Genomic DNA, 18,713 nt, shown 5'->3' on the forward strand with positions numbered 1-18,713 from the left:
GGAGTTAAAAAAAACACTTAAAGGCAAGTTCTTCGTAAAAGTTGGTTTTATTCCCAAGTTATGTGATTTTTCTGGTTTTTAGTGCTTTGTTGCATATCACGCTCAAAAACACTTAAAAGAGGTTTTTCTGATAATGTCATTTAAGCGTTTTTATTGGTAACATGATCAAAAACACTAAAAACACATGTCTTTGGTAATGTTATTCTGTTTCACCATAAAGTGTATTTTGCATGTGTTTTAGTGTTTTGGTATATAAGGAGCTCAAAAAGACTTAAAAGCAAGTTCTTATTAAAAATTGGTTTTATTCCAATGTAATGTGATTGCCCCCCTTTTTAGTGCTTTATTGCCTAACACGCTCAAAAACACTCAAAAGACATTTTTTTTCTGGTAATGTCATTTTTTTCCTACATTAAGCTGGTTTCGCATGCAATTTGGGGTTTTGGTAACTAAGAATGTGAAAAGCACTCAAAATACACACATTTAGTAAGATTGTTCTGTTTCTCAATTAAGAGTGTTGTTCATGAGTTTCAGCATTTTGGTATCTACGAAACTTCTTCATATACACTAGTTTTTGCATTTTTTGCCTTGTGGTTCTTTTGAACTATAAAACACTCATTATACACTTTTCTTGCAATGTCCTTTTCTTTCCCATTATAGAGTGCTTTGCATCAATTTTCGTGTTTTTTATAGGTAACAAGCTCAAAAACACTCATTGTTATCGGTGGTATAGAAATTTTAGATTTATAAATTTATCAGTTATTGGTTATTGGGCAATAAATTTATTGCCAATTATCAGTCATCACTGATAAGGTTATTGTTACCGATTTATCAGTTATCATGATCAATTTTTTTCGTCATCACAACCAGCTATATATATATATATATATATATATATATATATATATATATATATATATATATATATATATATATATATATATATATATATATATATATATATATATATATATATATATATATATATATATATATATATATATATATATATATATATATATATATATATATATATATATATATATATATATATATATATATATATATATATATATATATATATATATATATATATATATATATATATATATATATACACCACTTTCAAATTTATCAACATTTATTTAGTTCTTGAAGTAATCATATTCATTTCTCTAGTGCTACTTCCAAGTTTCTCTCACTCTATCACTTTATTCTACGACCACCCATCTTTGTTTCTTTATCCTCTTGTCCCATTTCCAACATATGCTATTTCTTAGCTCCATTTATCAATCTTGACTCCATCATATTCATGTTAATAATCAGATTGGCTCCATTATATTCAGAATTTTCTGATAATTCTCCACTTTTCATTTTGCATGATTATCTTCATGACTGTAGCATCATTTACAGACATATATTTTCTTTGGTCATTTAGCATATAATTTACATAAAATGATATACAAAATTAGAGCTAGTGTGTGTGTGTGTGTGTGTGTGTATGTGTGTGTGCAGTTGATAAAGACATGCTGTTGCTACAATGAGACAGATCATTTGTTGTGGGGGCTGTTGAACCACACTTAACAAGCTGAGGGAAGTGTAAAATATGTGGTCATTTATATATTTTGGTTGTGTGCAAGTACTGTGAGACAAGTCATAAAGGTTCACATGACTGCTGTACTGACAGGTGTGACCCTTTTATTCAGTGTGGAGCCTGCAGGGGCTGACAGATGATATGGAGTGTTTAAGTCACTATAACAGCAGTTTTGTTTTGTATCTGATGAAATTTTTAAGGATGCTAATGAAGGTCAGTATTGACTTTTTTTTAAGGAGGCAAGATAAAAGATATTTTGTAGCTTTATTCATCCATATACAGTATGTACAGTATTAGTAACAAGGGGAACCCACCAACCTCCTTGTAATCTCCTAAATTTCATTTTCATCTTCCTTTTTCCATTCTCCCTTTATTACATATTTTCAGAAGTTCTTATATCCTTACCCACTGTCTTTTTTCTCTTCACCTCCCCTTCCCTTCTGTTCCATTCCCTGGTGATGGCACAGAATTATCAACAACAAGCTTTTGACGGCTGAGGATGAAGCCCGAATCAACCAGGTACAGGCCAGGTCATTAGCAGCAGGCATGGCCGCCGTGCCCCGCCAAGCCCGGGTGTTGAACCTGAGACCAAGCCAGGTAGGTGTGTGGCCTGTACACCTAGCCACTTGTACTTCTTGTGCTTCACTTCCTATGCTGTCACATGAAACATATTTATTCCTTGTTTTCACAATGTTTCACTCTTAATTTTTGTACTTGTGTTGTGCTATGTATGTATGGCAGCATGTCCTCAAAACACTAAGCAGCATAAGAGGGAAGGAAATGAGGTGGTGATTTATTATTTCTCTTATATGACAATAAAAATGTTGTCAAAGGCATGTCAAGTTTGTGTGCAGAATTCTGCATTTGAGTGTTGAAGCATGTGTAAATTCACTTGATAAGTATTTAGCTTTTTAAATTGATGTTTGGATGATAATGTGAAGGTTAACATGGCATTGTACTAATCTCCTAAAAAAGGCTGGGAACCATTTGTTCATAATGTGTGTAGGAGCCTCAACGTATCAGGTGTTTAAGCTTTTAGATTGTGATTTGATAGGAGGAATTATGTTAAGAAGGTCACATGACCTTGGTTGTCCATGTTGTATAGAATGTTTTCCAATTAAATTTCTTTCAGTCTCCCTATCTTTTTTACAGAGATGTAGTTTAGATATTTGATTCCAAAGTCAGTTAAGTTTTTCTTTTTTCATTCCTGATCAACTCTGTGCTCTTTCATAAGAGGCATTGATCTGTGCCTTTTCATAGAAGCATGGTCCATGACCTAGTGACATGCAAGGTTTATTGAAGGGACCTGAAACTGATTACAGTGATGAAATTATTCCTTTGAAAGTATTGATGGCTGATCTCTTTCTATAGGTGAGGGTTAGTGTTCTCTACTGTACCAAATACTGAACTGTCTTTTGTACTATTTCTCCATCTGTATCCTACCCAGTAATGGTAATAGACTGAGGAACTCCCCACCTTTGTTAATTTTTACTAAGTATTGTCCTAGTGGTAATCAGATGCAGCATTGATTTGCTTAGGAGTTGGGTATCTGAGAATGAGTGGTTATTGGCACCAAGTGCAGCTCAGTTGTGGGTAACTCCAGTTGTTGGGAGCATTCCATGGTACACAGATGGTGGGATAGTCTTGCCTTGGACTCTTGCAAATGTGTACTATGTCCCAGTGAGTTTTGTTTTTATTTGACATGAATCCCAAGTTTATTTAGGCATTTCAGGGACTTATTGTGGGTGATGGAGATCTCCACAGCACTCTTCTCTTGGTGGGTGGGTAGCTGTTGAAAAATTCATATGAATAGAGATGTCAGATGTAGGTAAAATAGAGAAATGTTGATTTGATTGTGAACTAAATCCCACAACTTATATTATCTTTGATAAGAAAGGTTTCGTTTAAACCATGAAAATTGGATAAATGAAGCTGAGCATTATTTTACTGCAACAAGAAGGCACACAAAGTGAAGGAGATTGCATACTTGTCTTTAGTTTGTTGTCCCTTTGATGGGGAACTTGTATCATTGTTAAAAGCTTAAATCCTGTAAAATAGCATGGATCCATCTGAATCTTTATTCAGTCAAAAGTATATATGATGTGTAGACTATTCAAGCTTGCCAGCCTGGAGCCTGGAGCCTGCTTGTTGTAGAGTTGTCCTATGTTCTGTAGATTTGCTTGATATTATAAACAATTATGGTAAAATTTTTGTAAACAATTTTGTTCTTTATTTCTGTCAGTATCAGATTCAGTATTTTCTCCATCTTATGGCAGCATATATTTTCAACACAGAGTGAGGGCAGTGTCATTCCTCCTGTCCACTACCCCAACTTCTACTCCCAACACTACCACAGCAATGAGCGGTCTGGTGTGGTGGCTGAGGATTCTTTTGAAGAGGACAATGCTTCTGCTTCATCTGAGCAGGTCAGAAGGTGGATAGCAGCAGTACTAGTAGCAGACTGGTGTTACCTTGATGCTACTGCTACATTGCATTATTTGCATAGTTTTTTCAGTTGTCATGGACTTTGTGTAATATGTATAAAAGTATATGAAGCTCAAGAAACTTGTTGATAAGGTTTATGTTCAGCATACAAATTGTAGGATGCAAAGACAAGGATTGAAATATCATTGCCACAATTCCTGACAAAGCATTTGGTGCCACAGAATATTCAGCAATGTAATGTTTGTTTGGCAAACAAACCAGTTTCCCTGAATGATAGCTTTATTTCTGCAGGTTAATACAGTCTCTCTATGGGGGAGAGTTTGGAGACAAAGCCAAGCATATATATATATATATATATATATATATATATATATATATATATATATATATATATATATATATATATATATATATATATATATATATATATATATATATATATATATATATATATATATATATATATATATATATATATATATATATATATATATATATATATATATGGTTTGTGAGCCAAGCATACTGATCATTACACTATCATGTGTAGTTTTAATATGTAATTTAGATCAAGGACAGTGCAGTGAGAGAGGAAAAATTATTCACTAGATTTTTTCAGAGAACTTTTATGACATAAAGGATTAATTGAACGATCAGTATATATATTGGCCCACTAGCTGCATCTCTTTAACACAGAAAGCTTTCACTAATTATCTTGGCCCAATTCATTAAGTGCATCGCTGTTGTGGGAGGGAAGATATACAGTGTTTCCCTGCCATCTGTGGGAGTTACATTCCAGAACCTCCTGCAAATAGTTAAAATCTGTGAATATGGGAAACCATCCTTATAAGGATCAGAACTACCTATATTTATAGTTTAAATCTTAAACTATGCATCTCACATTTACTAAGCAATTCACTTTAAGACAATAAAAAACAGTTATTATATGTATAGTACATGATATTTTAATTAAAAAATACAGTGCACTATAAAATAAAAGGGGAATAAGTTGATTTGTACAATAAACCCTTGATATAATGAACTTCTATTTACCAAATTTCAGGTATAACATCCTATTTAAGGCTGCTGTCTGCTGCCTCTCTCTCTCTCTCTCTCTCTCTCTCTCTCTCTCTCTCTCTCTCTCTCTCTCTCTCTCTCTCTCTCTCTCTCTCTCTCTCTCTCTCTCTCTCTCTATACACATATATAGCAAATTTTCATCTCAAGTGACCCACTCTCCCCCCATATGTGTTCGTTATATCCTGGGTTACTGTAATTTATAACTGAAAGAATAATTTGGGCTCTTTGGGCTGAAAGACTGAGCTGGTGGTGACACCTGGCAACTCTAAAAAACTCCCCATTAGTTAGGTTAGGTTAGGGAAAACTCTGCAAATATGCAAAACCATGAATATGTGAGGGAACGCTGATATATGCTATCTCTTATTTGTTGTAGATGTATTCCATTCTATTGGCATAGAATGATAGGAAAATGGCATCAAGGAAGTAGGAATGCCACCAAACTAAGGAAATAGAGAAGTCAAAATTTAGTCATTGCTCTGTTTTGTGAATTGGTAGATATTGTGCCTGGTGGCTCCACTTCACCATTCCTCAAATCAGGGCGGTCAAGTTCTCAACTTAAGCCAAAAGTATTCTAAAAAAGTAGCTTAAGAAAAATATGTATTTAGTACAGTCCATGTAATGAAAAGGAACTAATCATGATTAAACAAAGAATTCTATGTTCTCCTTTATGAAAGAGTGAGAAATTCATATATTATAAATATGGGAGGTATATATATTACAGTCCCTGTATTGAAGGGGAACTCATCATGATTGAATGGATAACTATGTTCTCTTTTATGAAAGAGTGAGAAATTCATATATTATAAATATGGGAGGTATATATATTACAGTCCCTGTATTGAAGGGGAAATCATCATGATTGAATGGATAACTATGTTCTCTTTTATGAAAGAGTGAGAAATTCATATATTATAAATATGGGAGGTATATATATTACAGTCCCTGTATTGAAGGGAAAATCATCATGATTGAATGGATAACTATGTTCTCTTTTATGAAAGAGTGAGAAATTCATATATTATAAATATGGGAGGTATATATATTACAGTCCCTGTATTGAAGGGAAACTCATCATGATTAAATGGATACCTATGTTCTCTTTTATGAAAGAGTGAGAAATTAATTATGAGCAAAACAAAGTTTACTATGGAGGTTGTTGTTTCGTTTTGAGGGGCCTGGCTCAGTCTGACCATAACCCTATTCAATCGCTAATATCTCCAGAACTATGTGGCTGATAGTAACAAAATTAGCATCATATGATAGCACACCTCTATCAATTTTATATGATATAGCTTTCATCTCTTCTATTGGGTGAAGTTAACTTACTAAAAGTAGAAGGGTGTCAGAAATGGGATTTCTCAAAAACTACTCAACCAGTTTTAATGAAACTTAAGAGGTGTCATGTTATAATTTTAATAAAATTTCTTACGTCAACTTTGAAGTAGCACTGTACATGCACAAAGTCAAAATTACAACTTTTTAAGTAATTAACTGATCAAGCTCAAATTTTTGTTGGTAATAAGAGTAATACAAGTTATAATGAAAAATCATATGAAATTTGCAATACTACTGTGCATATGCAAAATACAATACAAAACTTTTTGTAAAGTGACCATCAGTTTTCTGCAATTTTCACCAATTTTCTTTTGTCTCAATGAGAGCGGATAGATACCACTGAACACAAAATGAAATTTCCTATCAAGTGGTATATAGCACAACCACTGGGCTCTTGCAGAGTTTTGAGCTAGAGTGATTTGAATATTAGGCAAGTGTGGGGTGCCTGAAGTTGCCTCTCTCTCTCTCTCTCTCTCTCTCTCTCTCTCTCTCTCTCTCTCTCTCTCTCTCTCTCTCTCTCTCTCTCTCTCTCTCTCTCTCTCTCTCTCTCTCTTCTTGAAATACCCCTTCCACTGATGCATTACTGACATCTTTGCTCGTTAATTGCCTTCCAAGGCATTTTACTGGTATATTATAACTTTTCTTCATTAAATTGTGTAACATTTGCTGTCTTAGATATAATTTTCTATCTGTACAACATCACCTCTCCTCTAGTAAACCTCATCTTTATTTATGATATGCATGTACAGTATTATGAATAAAATAATAAAAAATAATTAGGTAAAAACCAACTTAAAATTTACTTGATGGGTCCTGTTGATGATGCTCATCAAGGCTAGTGTCTTCTGGTATCAACCCTAAGTCTCTTGAGACCCCCCCCCTCAACTTTTTCTTCATTAATTTCTGCAACATTCACAGTCTTAGATCTAGTTTTCAATTTCTAGAACACAATCTCTCCTCTACTAAACCTTATCTTCTTTTCCTCACTGAAACATAGGTGTCTGAGGCAACTTACAAGAGCCCCTTTTCTGTTCCCTCCTACTTTCTTTATTCTCATTTTCAATCCAAAGCTGAATGTTGCGTTTATGTGCACAATGACTTAACCTGCTGTTGTGCCCACACTCTTGAATATTCCGAGTTTTTCACCATCTGGCTACTATTACAGAGTCACTCTCAAACTAAATTTATCTGTGCTGTATACCTCTCACCTAACTCCTCAGACTATAAGAAATTCTTTGACTACTTAACCTCCAAAGTGGAGCACATTCTGACTCACTTCCCTTTTGCAGAGACCTCCATTCTTGGAGACTTCAATGTTCACCACCAGCTTTGGGTTTCCTCTCCCTTCACTGACCATCATGGTGAACTAGCCTTCAACTTTGCTATCCTCCAATTGGTGCAACACCCTGCTCATATCCTTGACCGTTTTAGAGATGCATACTAATCAGTCACTTCCTACACTCATACCTTATATTACTTCCCCCCTGATCTTACAAAACTAACCCTACAAAACTTTATCATCTTTCCTGTACTTTATTTTTAAACACATCTATATGATTTCAGTCTCATATATGTATCAATTTATATCACCTAACCCTATGTGTCATCCCATCCATCTTCATACTCAACTTTATAACAATATAGATATATATTATTCTGTATAAACCTTATCATATTATGTTTTTATTTATCTTCATGATAGATTTTTCGATTTTAAGTTGTCTATTGTGTTTACTTTAAGTAATGTACTTTTAAATTTTTCATTTGCCTGAAAAGCATCAAGCTTATACATAGGCTGGCCAATAATGTATACCTATCCAATAATGAAATGTATAAACCTAGGCTATAATAAAGTGTTTAAGTGTTTAAGTGTTTAAGTGATACACCCAATATTCTTGACCTTTTCCTAACCTCTAATCCTTCTGCTTATGCTGTTACCCTATCTTCTCCATTGGGCTCCTCCAATCACAATCTCATTTTTGTATCTTGTCCTATTGCTCCAATCCATCCTCAGGATCTCCTAAGGAGAGGTGCCTCTGGTGTTTTGCCTCTGCTAGTTGGGGGGAACTGAGGAGGTATTTTGCTGAATTTCCTTGGAATGACTACTGCTTCTGTGCCAGAGACTGTGTGCCGAGCGCATAACGGAGGTGATAGTGTCTGGCATCAGGCCCTACATTCCTCACTCTTTTTCTCGACCTAAACCTTCCAAACCTTGGTTTAACACAGCCTGTTCTCCTGTTATTCATGATAGAGAGGTAGCTCACAAAAGGTACTTGAGCCTTCCATTACCAGAATCTCTTGCACTTTATATTTCTGCCCATACCTAAACCTTCCAAACCTCGGTTTAACACAGCCTGTTCTCCTGCTATTCATGATAGAGAGGTAGCTCACTAAAGGTACCTGAGCCTTCCATTACTAGAATCTCTTGCACTTTATATTTCTGTCTGGAACCATGCCAAGTCTGTTCTCCAACTAGCCAAAACTCCTTCATTAATAGAGTGTCAAAATCTTTCAAGATCTAACTCCCCTCGTGATCTCTGGCACCTAGCCAAAAACATCTCCAATAACTTTGCTTCTTCTTTCCCTCCTTTATTTCAACCAGATAGTACCACTGTTATCATATCTATCTCTAAAGCTGAACTCTTTGCTCAAACCTTTGCTAAAAACTCTACCTTGGACAATTCAGGGCTTGTTCCTCCCTCTCCTCCATCCTCCATGCTACCTATTAAAATTCTTCACAATGATGTTTTCCATGCCCTTGCTGGCCTAAACCCTTGGAAGGCTTATGGACCTGATGGGGTCCCTCCTATTGTTCTCCAAAACTGCTCCTCTGTGCTTGCACCTTGCCTAGTCAAACTCTTTCATCTTTGTCTATCAACATCTATCTTTTCTTCTTGCTGGAAGCTTGCCTACATTCAGCCTATTCCTAAAAAGCGTGACCGTTCTAATCCCTCAAATAACCATCCTGTTGCTGTAATTTCCTGCTTATCTGAAGTTTTTGATGCATCAACAGGAAGATTCTTAAACATCTATCACTTCACAACCTTCTATCTGATCAACAGTATGGGTTCCGTCAATGCCACTCTACTGGTGATCCGGCTTTCCTTACTGAGTCTTGATTATCCTCTTTTAGAGATTTTGGTGAATCTTTTGCTGATGCCTTAGACATATCAAAAGCTTTTGATAGAGTGGCACAAAGCTTTGATTTCCAAATTACCCTCCTACAGCCTCTATCCTTCTCTTGGTAACTTGATCTTGAGTTTCTTTTCTGACCATTCTATTGGTACTGTGGTAGATGGTCACTGTTCTTCTCCTAAATCTATTGACAATGGTGTTCCTCAGGGTTTTCTCCTGTCACCCACTCTCTTCCTATTATTCATCAATGACCTTCTAAACCAAACTTTTGTCCTATCCATTCCTATGCTGATGATACCACCCTGCACTTTTCCGCGTCTTTTTGTAGACGTCCAACCCTTCAGGAAGTAAACAGTTCACACAAGGAAGCCACAGAATTCCTGACTTCTGATCTCTCCAAAATTTCTGACTGGGGAAGAGTGAACTTAGTATTGTTCAGTGTCCCAAGAATTCAATTCCTCCGTCTATCAACTCGACACAACCTTCCAGACAACTATCCCCTCTTCTTCAGTGACACTCAACCGTCCCCTTTCTCTACACTGAACATCCTCAGTCTGTCCTCTGTCCTTTAATCATAATCTAAACTGGAAACTTCACATCTCATCTCTAGCTAAAACAGTTTCTGTGAAGTTAGGAATCAGTCTTCTTCACCAGTTTTTCTCACCCCCACCCCTCCTTATCCGTCCATGTATGTAGTATGCTATCTTTTAGATAGGGTGTAATCAAAAGTTTTCCATCTCATCAACTCCTTTCCTCTAACTGACCGTCTTCAGCCTCATTCTCATTGCTGCAATGTTGCATCTCTTGCTATCTTCTACTGCTATTTTCATACCAACTGCTCTTCTTATCTTGTGAAGTGCATGCCTCCCCTCCTCCCTTGGTTTTGCTGCATAAGACTTTCTTTTTTCTCTCATCCCTATTCTGTCCACTTCTCTAATGCAAGTTAACCAGTATTCTCAATCATTCATCCCTTTCTCTAGTAAACCTTGGAACTCCCTGCCTGCCTCTGTATTTCCACCTTCCTATGACTTGAACTCTTTCAAGAGTGAGGTTTCAAGACACTTAACTTGTATTTTTGACTAACATTTTTGACTGTTTGGGGACTGGCACCTCAGTGGCTGTTTTTTTTTTTTTTTTTTGCTGGAATTTTTGTTTCCCTTGGCCTGTGCCACTCCTACATGAAGGGGAAAAAAAGAAAAAAAAAGGGAGGTAGATGTGATCAGGGACTGAACCAGGAATGAACATACCAGAATACCAAGCCTTAACTAACTGGACCATGAGGTACCTCACAGCTAATCTAGCTTTGGCTCATATTTGTGTCCTATCACTGCATTACATGGCTCTTCCTTCTAGGTTAATTTCTGATGTTTCATTAATTTAATGTGGTACAATAAGTATCCAAACAATCCAAAGTGTGTGTCTGGGAAGTGTGGTTCTGGTCTTGCAAGGTTTACCAGAGTATTCACTAGGAAGCCCCTGCTCCATTCATGTTTTCTCCCTTTTTTGGGTGGGACACTCATTTCCTGTTTGACGCAACAAAACAATGCCATCATAAGTTCATACTAGGCTTTATTCTTTCCCCTATATGAAATCTTTTAAGACCATCCCACCACCATGTTGCCAATGTCATAGTTAAACAAAGAAATACATTTCCTATTACAAAATTAAAAATTATGAAAAAAAAAATGTATAAACATGGGAAGTGGATGTGACCAGGGATTGAAACCAGATCTGACAAGCTTAAAGGACAAGCCTTTAGCTGACATAATCATAAAGTACATCACATCTAGTTTAGCTTTAGCTCATGTTTTAACATCCTAGCTGAGGTCTAAAAATGTGTACCAAGCATTTATGTTCCTTTTTACATAAGCTACTGTTGTTATTTGTCGACAGTATATAATTTATTTAGAGCTGCCTGTTATTTATTTTTCCAGTTTTTAGAATAACATCTCACAGGTATCAATAATTTTTACCCCCTGAGCAACAAGCAACACAGTGGTGTGCATTTCAGGGCTCTGATGGGTAATGAATGTATGTGCCTCATGATTTTCAATCCTTAAATCAAAATGAAAGTGGGAGAGAGATATTTTGAACATTACTTAGCAACATTTACAAAGCTGCTCCCTACCACTTTTAGTGACTTGCCATCTGGTATTCTATACAAGGCAAGTATCATGGAAGGAGGTGATCTGCCCTCATCCTAATGAATGGCTAAGTGCAAATGCAAGCTAACCTCATCCACTCCCATTAAGTGCTGTTAAACAAGGAGTCACAGTGGAAGAACATTCCTTTTGATATGTGGGGAAAGCAGTGAGGGCAGGTGGGGCAAGTGAGCTATAGCCAGTACTATATCCAGCATAATGAACACACCTTTACTTCCTGTTGAACTAAAATAATGAGTCAGACAAAAGTACCACTAGAATGGAGAAGGATAGGTGCTTCTTATGCTGTAAGTTTCATTATTCTAGAATCTGTACTAAATGAGATATAACTAGGAATAAGAGTTATTTTTCTCTAAAAACTCATTACAAGAAGAGGTTTCTGCACAAAAGCAGTTGCTTAGGGGCTAGCAGAAGTTTCTGCATACTGGTAGTCTAGCTGAGTAGGTAATGCTTGTTGAAAGGTGATTACAAAATAATTTTATTACTGTAATATTTAGAGGCACTAGATCATTGATTATGGGGTATTATGAGTGAAAGAATTCACTGAAGAGTGTCTCTGGTATAACTGGCACCCAATCACTAATTGCACATTATGAAGGGACAAGGTAATGTCAGTGTCATCAAATTCTGTCCCCCTCCCCACACACACACACACACACAATGGGCAGCAGAATTCTTATAAAAGAAGGAATAATAACAGACAAACAATATGGCTCCAGGAAAAGAAAATCATGTGTAACAAATCTATTAAGCTTCAGCTCAAGAGTGATGACATCATGTAGGAAAGAGAAGCATTTGTGGACTGTATATAACTAGATCTGATAAAAAGCTTTTGACAAGGTTCCCCCATGAAAGACTTATGTGGAAACTTGAAAATATTAAGAGACTACATGGGACAAGTATAAAGTGGATGGAAAATTACTTAAAATGATGAGAAATGAGAACAGTAGCTAATGATGAAAAGTTGGTTTGGAAAACAGTAAAGAGTGGTGTGCCACAAGGGTCAGTACTATCACCAATATGGTATTTTTCATTGTTTATATAAATGATATTCTTGAAAAAATTGATAGCTACAACAGCCTATTTACAGATAATGCTAAATTACAGAAAGAAATAAAAAGTTGCAAAGACTGTGAATATCTACAAAATTACCAATAAAATTTGTGAATGGAGCAAAAAATGGGAAGTTAAATTCGATGTAAGCAAATGTCATATGATGGAGATGTGCAGAAGTGAATAGAAGACCACATTGGACATACAAGGTAGAAAACAAATATATTAAAAGGATCCAGGAAGAAAAGGATCTAGGAGTAGTAAAGCCAGATAACTTCCAACCAGAGAAGCATATAGGTAGAATATGAGGAACATTTACAGATTACTATGAAACATAGTACAGCTTCTCACCTCATGAACAAAAGTAAGATGAGAAAAATAATCCCTATGATAATAAGACCTAGATTGGAATATGCAGCAGTTGTGTAGTCTCTATGTAAGAAGCATGTAAACAAGCTAGGAAGAATACAAACAATAGGAACAAAAATGGTGGCAGAATTTGAGGAATTAAGTTATGAAGAAAGATTAGAAAAAATATACTTACCAATACTGGAACAAAGGAGAGAAAGAGATTTGATAACTATCTACAAGTTGGCAAACAAAATGGAAGTTGGTAATGACAAAACCATTACTAAAAGAGACAAGCAGTCATGACAGTAGAATGGGACACTCACATAAGTAGGGAAAAGAAGATGTCTGAACAACACAAAGAATAGTTTTCCACAAAGACACACTGAAGTTTGGAATGGACTAAAAGAAGATATGTATAGTTTTGGCAACAAGTGTACACAAACTAAAGGAAAAATTAGACATGTATAGGTATGGAGATGGGACCACTTGAGTGTAGCTCGGGCCCTGTAAATTACACCTAGGTAAATACACAACACAGTGCACACCGTGCATGGCTACATGGACTTGTTTCTGACCATTATAGAGATGTTGTGTGATGTTTCAATAAGTGTGATGCCAAGAATGGAGTATTATCTGAACTAAATGTATACTATCTATGGTAAGAAATAGTGGTACAGATATTATAATAACTTTCTAATTAATTATTGATTTGAAAGGTTGCCTGATGGGATCCCTCCTATTGTTCTCCAAAACTGTGCCTCCGTGCTTGCACCTTGCCTAGTCAAACTCTTTCAACTCTGTCAACATCTACCTTTCCTTCTTGCTGGAAGTTTGCCTACATTCAGCCTGTTCCTAAAAAGGAAGACTGTTCTAATCCCTCAAACTACCGTCCTATTGCTTTAATTTCCTGCCTATCTAAAGTTTTTGAATCAATCTTCCTCAAGAGGAAGATTCTTAAACATTTGTCACTTCACAACCTTCTATCACCGTATGGGTTCTGTCAAGGCCGCTCTACTGGTGATCTTCTGGGTTTCCTTACTGAGTCTCAGTCATCTCTTTTAGAGATTTTGGTGAACCTTTTGCTGTTGCCTTGGATATATCAAAAGCTTTTGATAGAGTGTGGCACAAAGCTTTGATTTCCAAACTACCTTCCTATGGCTTGTGTCCTTCTCTCTGTAACTTCATCTCAAGTTTCCGTTCTGACCATTCTGTTGCTGCTGTGGTAGATGGTCACTGTTTTTTCCTAAATCTATTAACAGTGGTGTTCCTCAGGATTCTGTCCTGGCACCCACTCTCTTCTTATTATTCATCAATGACCTTCTAAACCAAACTTCTTGTCCTATCCACTCCTACACTGATGATACCATCCAGCACTTCTCCACATCTTTTTATAGACATCCGACCCTTCAAGAAGTAAACATTTCACGCAGGGAAGCCACAGAACACCTGAGTTCTGATCTTTCTAAAATTTCTGATTGGGGCAGAGCAAACTTGGTATTGTTTGTTGTCTCAAAACTCAATTCCTCCATCCATCAACTCGACACAACCTTCCAGACAACTATCCCCTCTTCTTCAGTGACACTCAACTGTCCCTCTTCTACACTGAACATCCTCGGTCTGTCCTTTACTTATAATCTGAACTGGAAACTTCACATCTCATCTCTAGCTAAAAACAGCTTCTATGAAGTTAGGTGTTCTGACACATCTCTGCCAGTTTTTCTCACCCACCCCCACACTGCTAACTCTGTACAAGGGCCTTATCCGTGCATGTATGGAGTATGCTTCACACGTCTGGGAGGTTCTACTATTACTGCTCTTCTAGACAGGGTGGAATCAAAAGCTTTTCGTCTCATCAACTCCTCTCTTCCAGCTGACTGTCTTCAGCCTCTGTTCATCGCTGCAATATTGCATCTCTAGCTATCTTCTACTGCAGTTTTCAAGCTAGCTGCTCTTCTGATCTTGCTAACTGCATGCCTCTCCTCCTCCTGCAGCCTTGCTGCATAAGACTTTCTTCATTCTCTCACCCCTATTCTGTCCACCTCTCTAATGCAAGAGTTAACTGGTATTCTCAATCATTCATCCCTTTCTCTGGTAAATTCTGGAACTTCCTACCTGCTTCTGTATTTCCACCTTCTTATGACTTGAATTCCTTCAAGAGGGAGGAGGTTTCAAGACACTTATCCTTTAATTTTTGACTACTGGTTTGGACCCTTTTCTGGAACTAGCATCACAGTAGGCTTTTTTTTTATTGGATTTTTGTTGCCCATGGCCAGTGTCCCTCCTAGGTAAAAAAAAAAAGAAAAAAGAAAAAAGGGGGGAAGGGGGAAAAAAAAAATTAATTGCACTATCCTATGATCATATTGCATCAGATATTATATGAGGTTCCCAGAGCCAGAGTGATCTAAGTGCCCTTGTGGTCAAAATTACTATTTTATTGCATTGTCATCCCCAACCTTCCTAACGTGACGAGAGAGAGTGCAGACATCAGAATGGACCCCACATTAGGGTCAAAATCCATCCAAGTGAAATTATCCACAGAACCTTTTTGTCACGCTTGAGTGATAGCTATCAGTTGCTGGGGCCAGAGAGAATAACTCCCTCGCCACAGCAGCACGAGAAGAGTCAGCCAATGACAGCTCGTGCAGTGATTCACGTGTCACACTGAGACACTTCCCCACCACGACACCCACACACTTCACACTCTCCCTCCCTCCAGCCTGCTTGCTATCCATAAATAACAGGCTGCTATCTTAATTTTACTTTTACACAACACATAAGCCTTTCATTATTATGACGGACAACAACATACCCCTGAGGAGCCAGAAGCCACATTCCCAGATGTTTCTAAGATTTATCTTAGTGAGCTATGAACATCTTAGTGCTGGTAATTTTTTAAAGCAAAATCATTCGCAACTAAGAACCATGGAACATTCATAGCTATGAATGGGTCAGGGCTTTCATAGCTCACTAAGAACAACAGTTTCTCCTCAACAACAACAACAATGTGAACATATCCTTGTCTGAAAATTAAATCAGAAAAAAAACCTGAAAGTAAGCATTAAGATGGGTTTTATTATCAATATCAAGTAGTCTTCAAACACACTGAATAGTCTTTTGCTTTGAATAAATCATGTGTGTTTAACTGACTTGCTAGGAGAGTACTGAAATCACATTTCTGGAAATTACGCTCATTAATAATCACAGCAGCAACACACATGATCCAGTGTGTGTAGCCAACACAAACTAAGGCTAATTATAGTTAACCCAAACATGACAATTGCAAATATAACTTTTTTCATTATGTTCCTTAAAAAGAAAAATTAATTCTGTCAGGGCATTTTCTTTCACATTCACAAAAAAAAAAAAAAAAATGTAAGTACAAAAGATGAGTGTTTCTTTTCTATGATCAATATCCCTGTGATAATAAGACAAGCATAATATCTCAGGTTCAAGATACATACTCATAAGAATATAAGAACATAAAAAATGGAAGCTGCAAGAAACCATCAGGCATACATGTGGCAGTTCCTGTATGAAATATACTTACCTATTTCCACCTATCAATCCCCATCTATAAATCTCTAATTTTCTCTTAAAGCTTCCTAATGACCCAGCACCAACAACCTGATTACTGAGTCCGTTCCATTCATCTACCACTCTATTTGAGAACTGATTCCTTCCTATCTCTTTTTTAAACTAAATTTTTCAAGCTTAAAACTGTTATTTGTTGTTCTATCCTGGTTACTAATCCCAAGAATTTTGCTTACATCCCCTGTGTTGTAACCCTTATAGCATTTAAAGACTTCTATCAGGTCCCCTCTTAACCTACATCTCTCTTAATGTAAATTTAACAGCTTCAATCTCTCTTTGTAAGGAATACTCCTCACTCCTTGTATCCTTTTAGCCATTCTCCTTTGTATTGATTCTGAAAGACCTATATACTTCCTGTAATATGGGGGACCAGAACTGCACAGCATAATATAGATGAGGTCTGACCATCACCAAATATAACTTTAATATTACTTCGGGACTTCTACTTTTAACACTCTTAAAAATAAATCCTAATATCCTATTTGCCCTGTTTCTGGCCTCTATGCATTGCTTTCTTATATGGAATTTAGAGCTAACTATAAATTCTAAATCTTTTTTGTACCCTAAACCTACCGGAGGTTCACTGTTTATTGTGTACCTTCTGTGTGGATTTCCTCTACTTATGCTAAGTACTTTACATTTTTTTATATTAAACTGCATTTGCCATCTGTCTGTCCATTCGTTCATCCTATCCAAATCTGCCTGCAAGGGAATGGCATCCAATTCTAATCTAATTAATCTACCTATCTTCGTGTCATCCCCAAATTTACTAACGTCACAACTAATTCCACTATCCAAGTCACTGATGTATATTAAAAACATCAATGGCCCTTATACTGATCCCTGTGGCACCCCACTAATTACTTAATCCCACTCCGATTTAGAGCTGTTTATTACGACTCTGTCGCCTGTCACTTAGCCACAACCTTATCCACCCTAACACCTTCCCATCTATTCCGTGTGCCCTAACCTTTCTCAGGAGCCTCTGATGGGGTACCTTGTCAAACACTTCACTGAAGTCCAGATATAGGATGTCATAACTATCAGCATTATCTCCTGCCATGTAAACTTTACAGTAAAATCTTGACAAGTTTGTCAGGTAAGACTTCCCCTTTGTGAAGCTATGCTGTGACCAATTTATCAAGTTATGTTTGTCTAAATGTTCCCTAATGTTCTTTACTATTACAGACTTCATTATTTTATCTACAACAGAAGTTAAGCTTAAATCTCCTTTCTTAAAGCTTAAACTTGCCTCCACATTACCGGTATCTCAAGTGATTTCCCAAAGGCAGAAACTAACAGTTCACTAATAACTTCTTTGCATTCCTTAAGTACTCTGGGATATGAACTGTTCATGTTGACAAGTAGTTGGGTTTAGGAAGGGGGATAAAAACCCAGGGAGGAGTTAGGATTCTTTTAATCTCTAACATTTTGGCTGAATAGCCATCCTCAGAGAGACTGATTTACATGAGTGAAAACACACTATTTATAACAACATACAAAATTTTCTCATTTGACATTCGTACAGAGTATTGCCATCCTGGCGTGTACCTCACCTAATTTTATTTTCCTAGTCAGGTGGCATTATCCGCCTACGTGACGAGCCTTTACTGGGGATTTTCCTTGTACCTGACCTGAGGGCCAATCTGGCGGAATTACCCGCCCACCTGATAAAACCTTCTCTGTGGTTAATGACTCCCCTAGTTGTTATGAGGGCTGCCTCTATAGCTTTTCTTATTCTTTTCTTCAATCCAACTTTAATTTCTTAGCCTCTTCCCATTTTGGTAGGTGTTTACATTTTTCTATGTGCAATACAAGGGAGTTTGATGTGTTGCATTTTAAAACATCTTTCCTATGCTCTGCTATTCTTGTTTTAAGTCCCCTGCCTGTTTCTCCTATGTACTGCTTTGTACAACCTTTGCATGGTATGCTGTACACTACGCTGTCATTATTAACAAGTGAATGAATGTCCA

At 36.6% G+C, this 18,713-nt stretch overlaps 1 protein-coding gene across 2 annotated transcripts in view; it reads left to right on the forward strand.

Moving 5' to 3' along the window:
• LOC135092574 (uncharacterized) overlaps positions 1-8,313 on the forward strand; it is a 78,442-nt gene extending 70,129 nt beyond the window's left edge. For both annotated transcript variants that reach the window (XM_063991191.1, XM_063991196.1), the window contains 3 exons: positions 2,059-2,188; positions 3,886-4,017; positions 7,738-8,313. In XM_063991191.1, the coding sequence (XP_063847261.1) occupies positions 2,059-2,188; positions 3,886-4,017; positions 7,738-7,818 (343 nt within the window). In that variant the 3' untranslated portion in view covers positions 7,819-8,313. The remainder of the gene's footprint in view (positions 1-2,058; positions 2,189-3,885; positions 4,018-7,737) is intronic.
• The last annotated feature ends 10,400 nt before the right edge of the window (positions 8,314-18,713 follow it).

The sequence above is a fragment of the Scylla paramamosain genome, chromosome 3 (genome assembly GCF_035594125.1).
Source record: "Scylla paramamosain isolate STU-SP2022 chromosome 3, ASM3559412v1, whole genome shotgun sequence".
Taxonomy (NCBI): domain Eukaryota; kingdom Metazoa; phylum Arthropoda; class Malacostraca; order Decapoda; family Portunidae; genus Scylla; species Scylla paramamosain.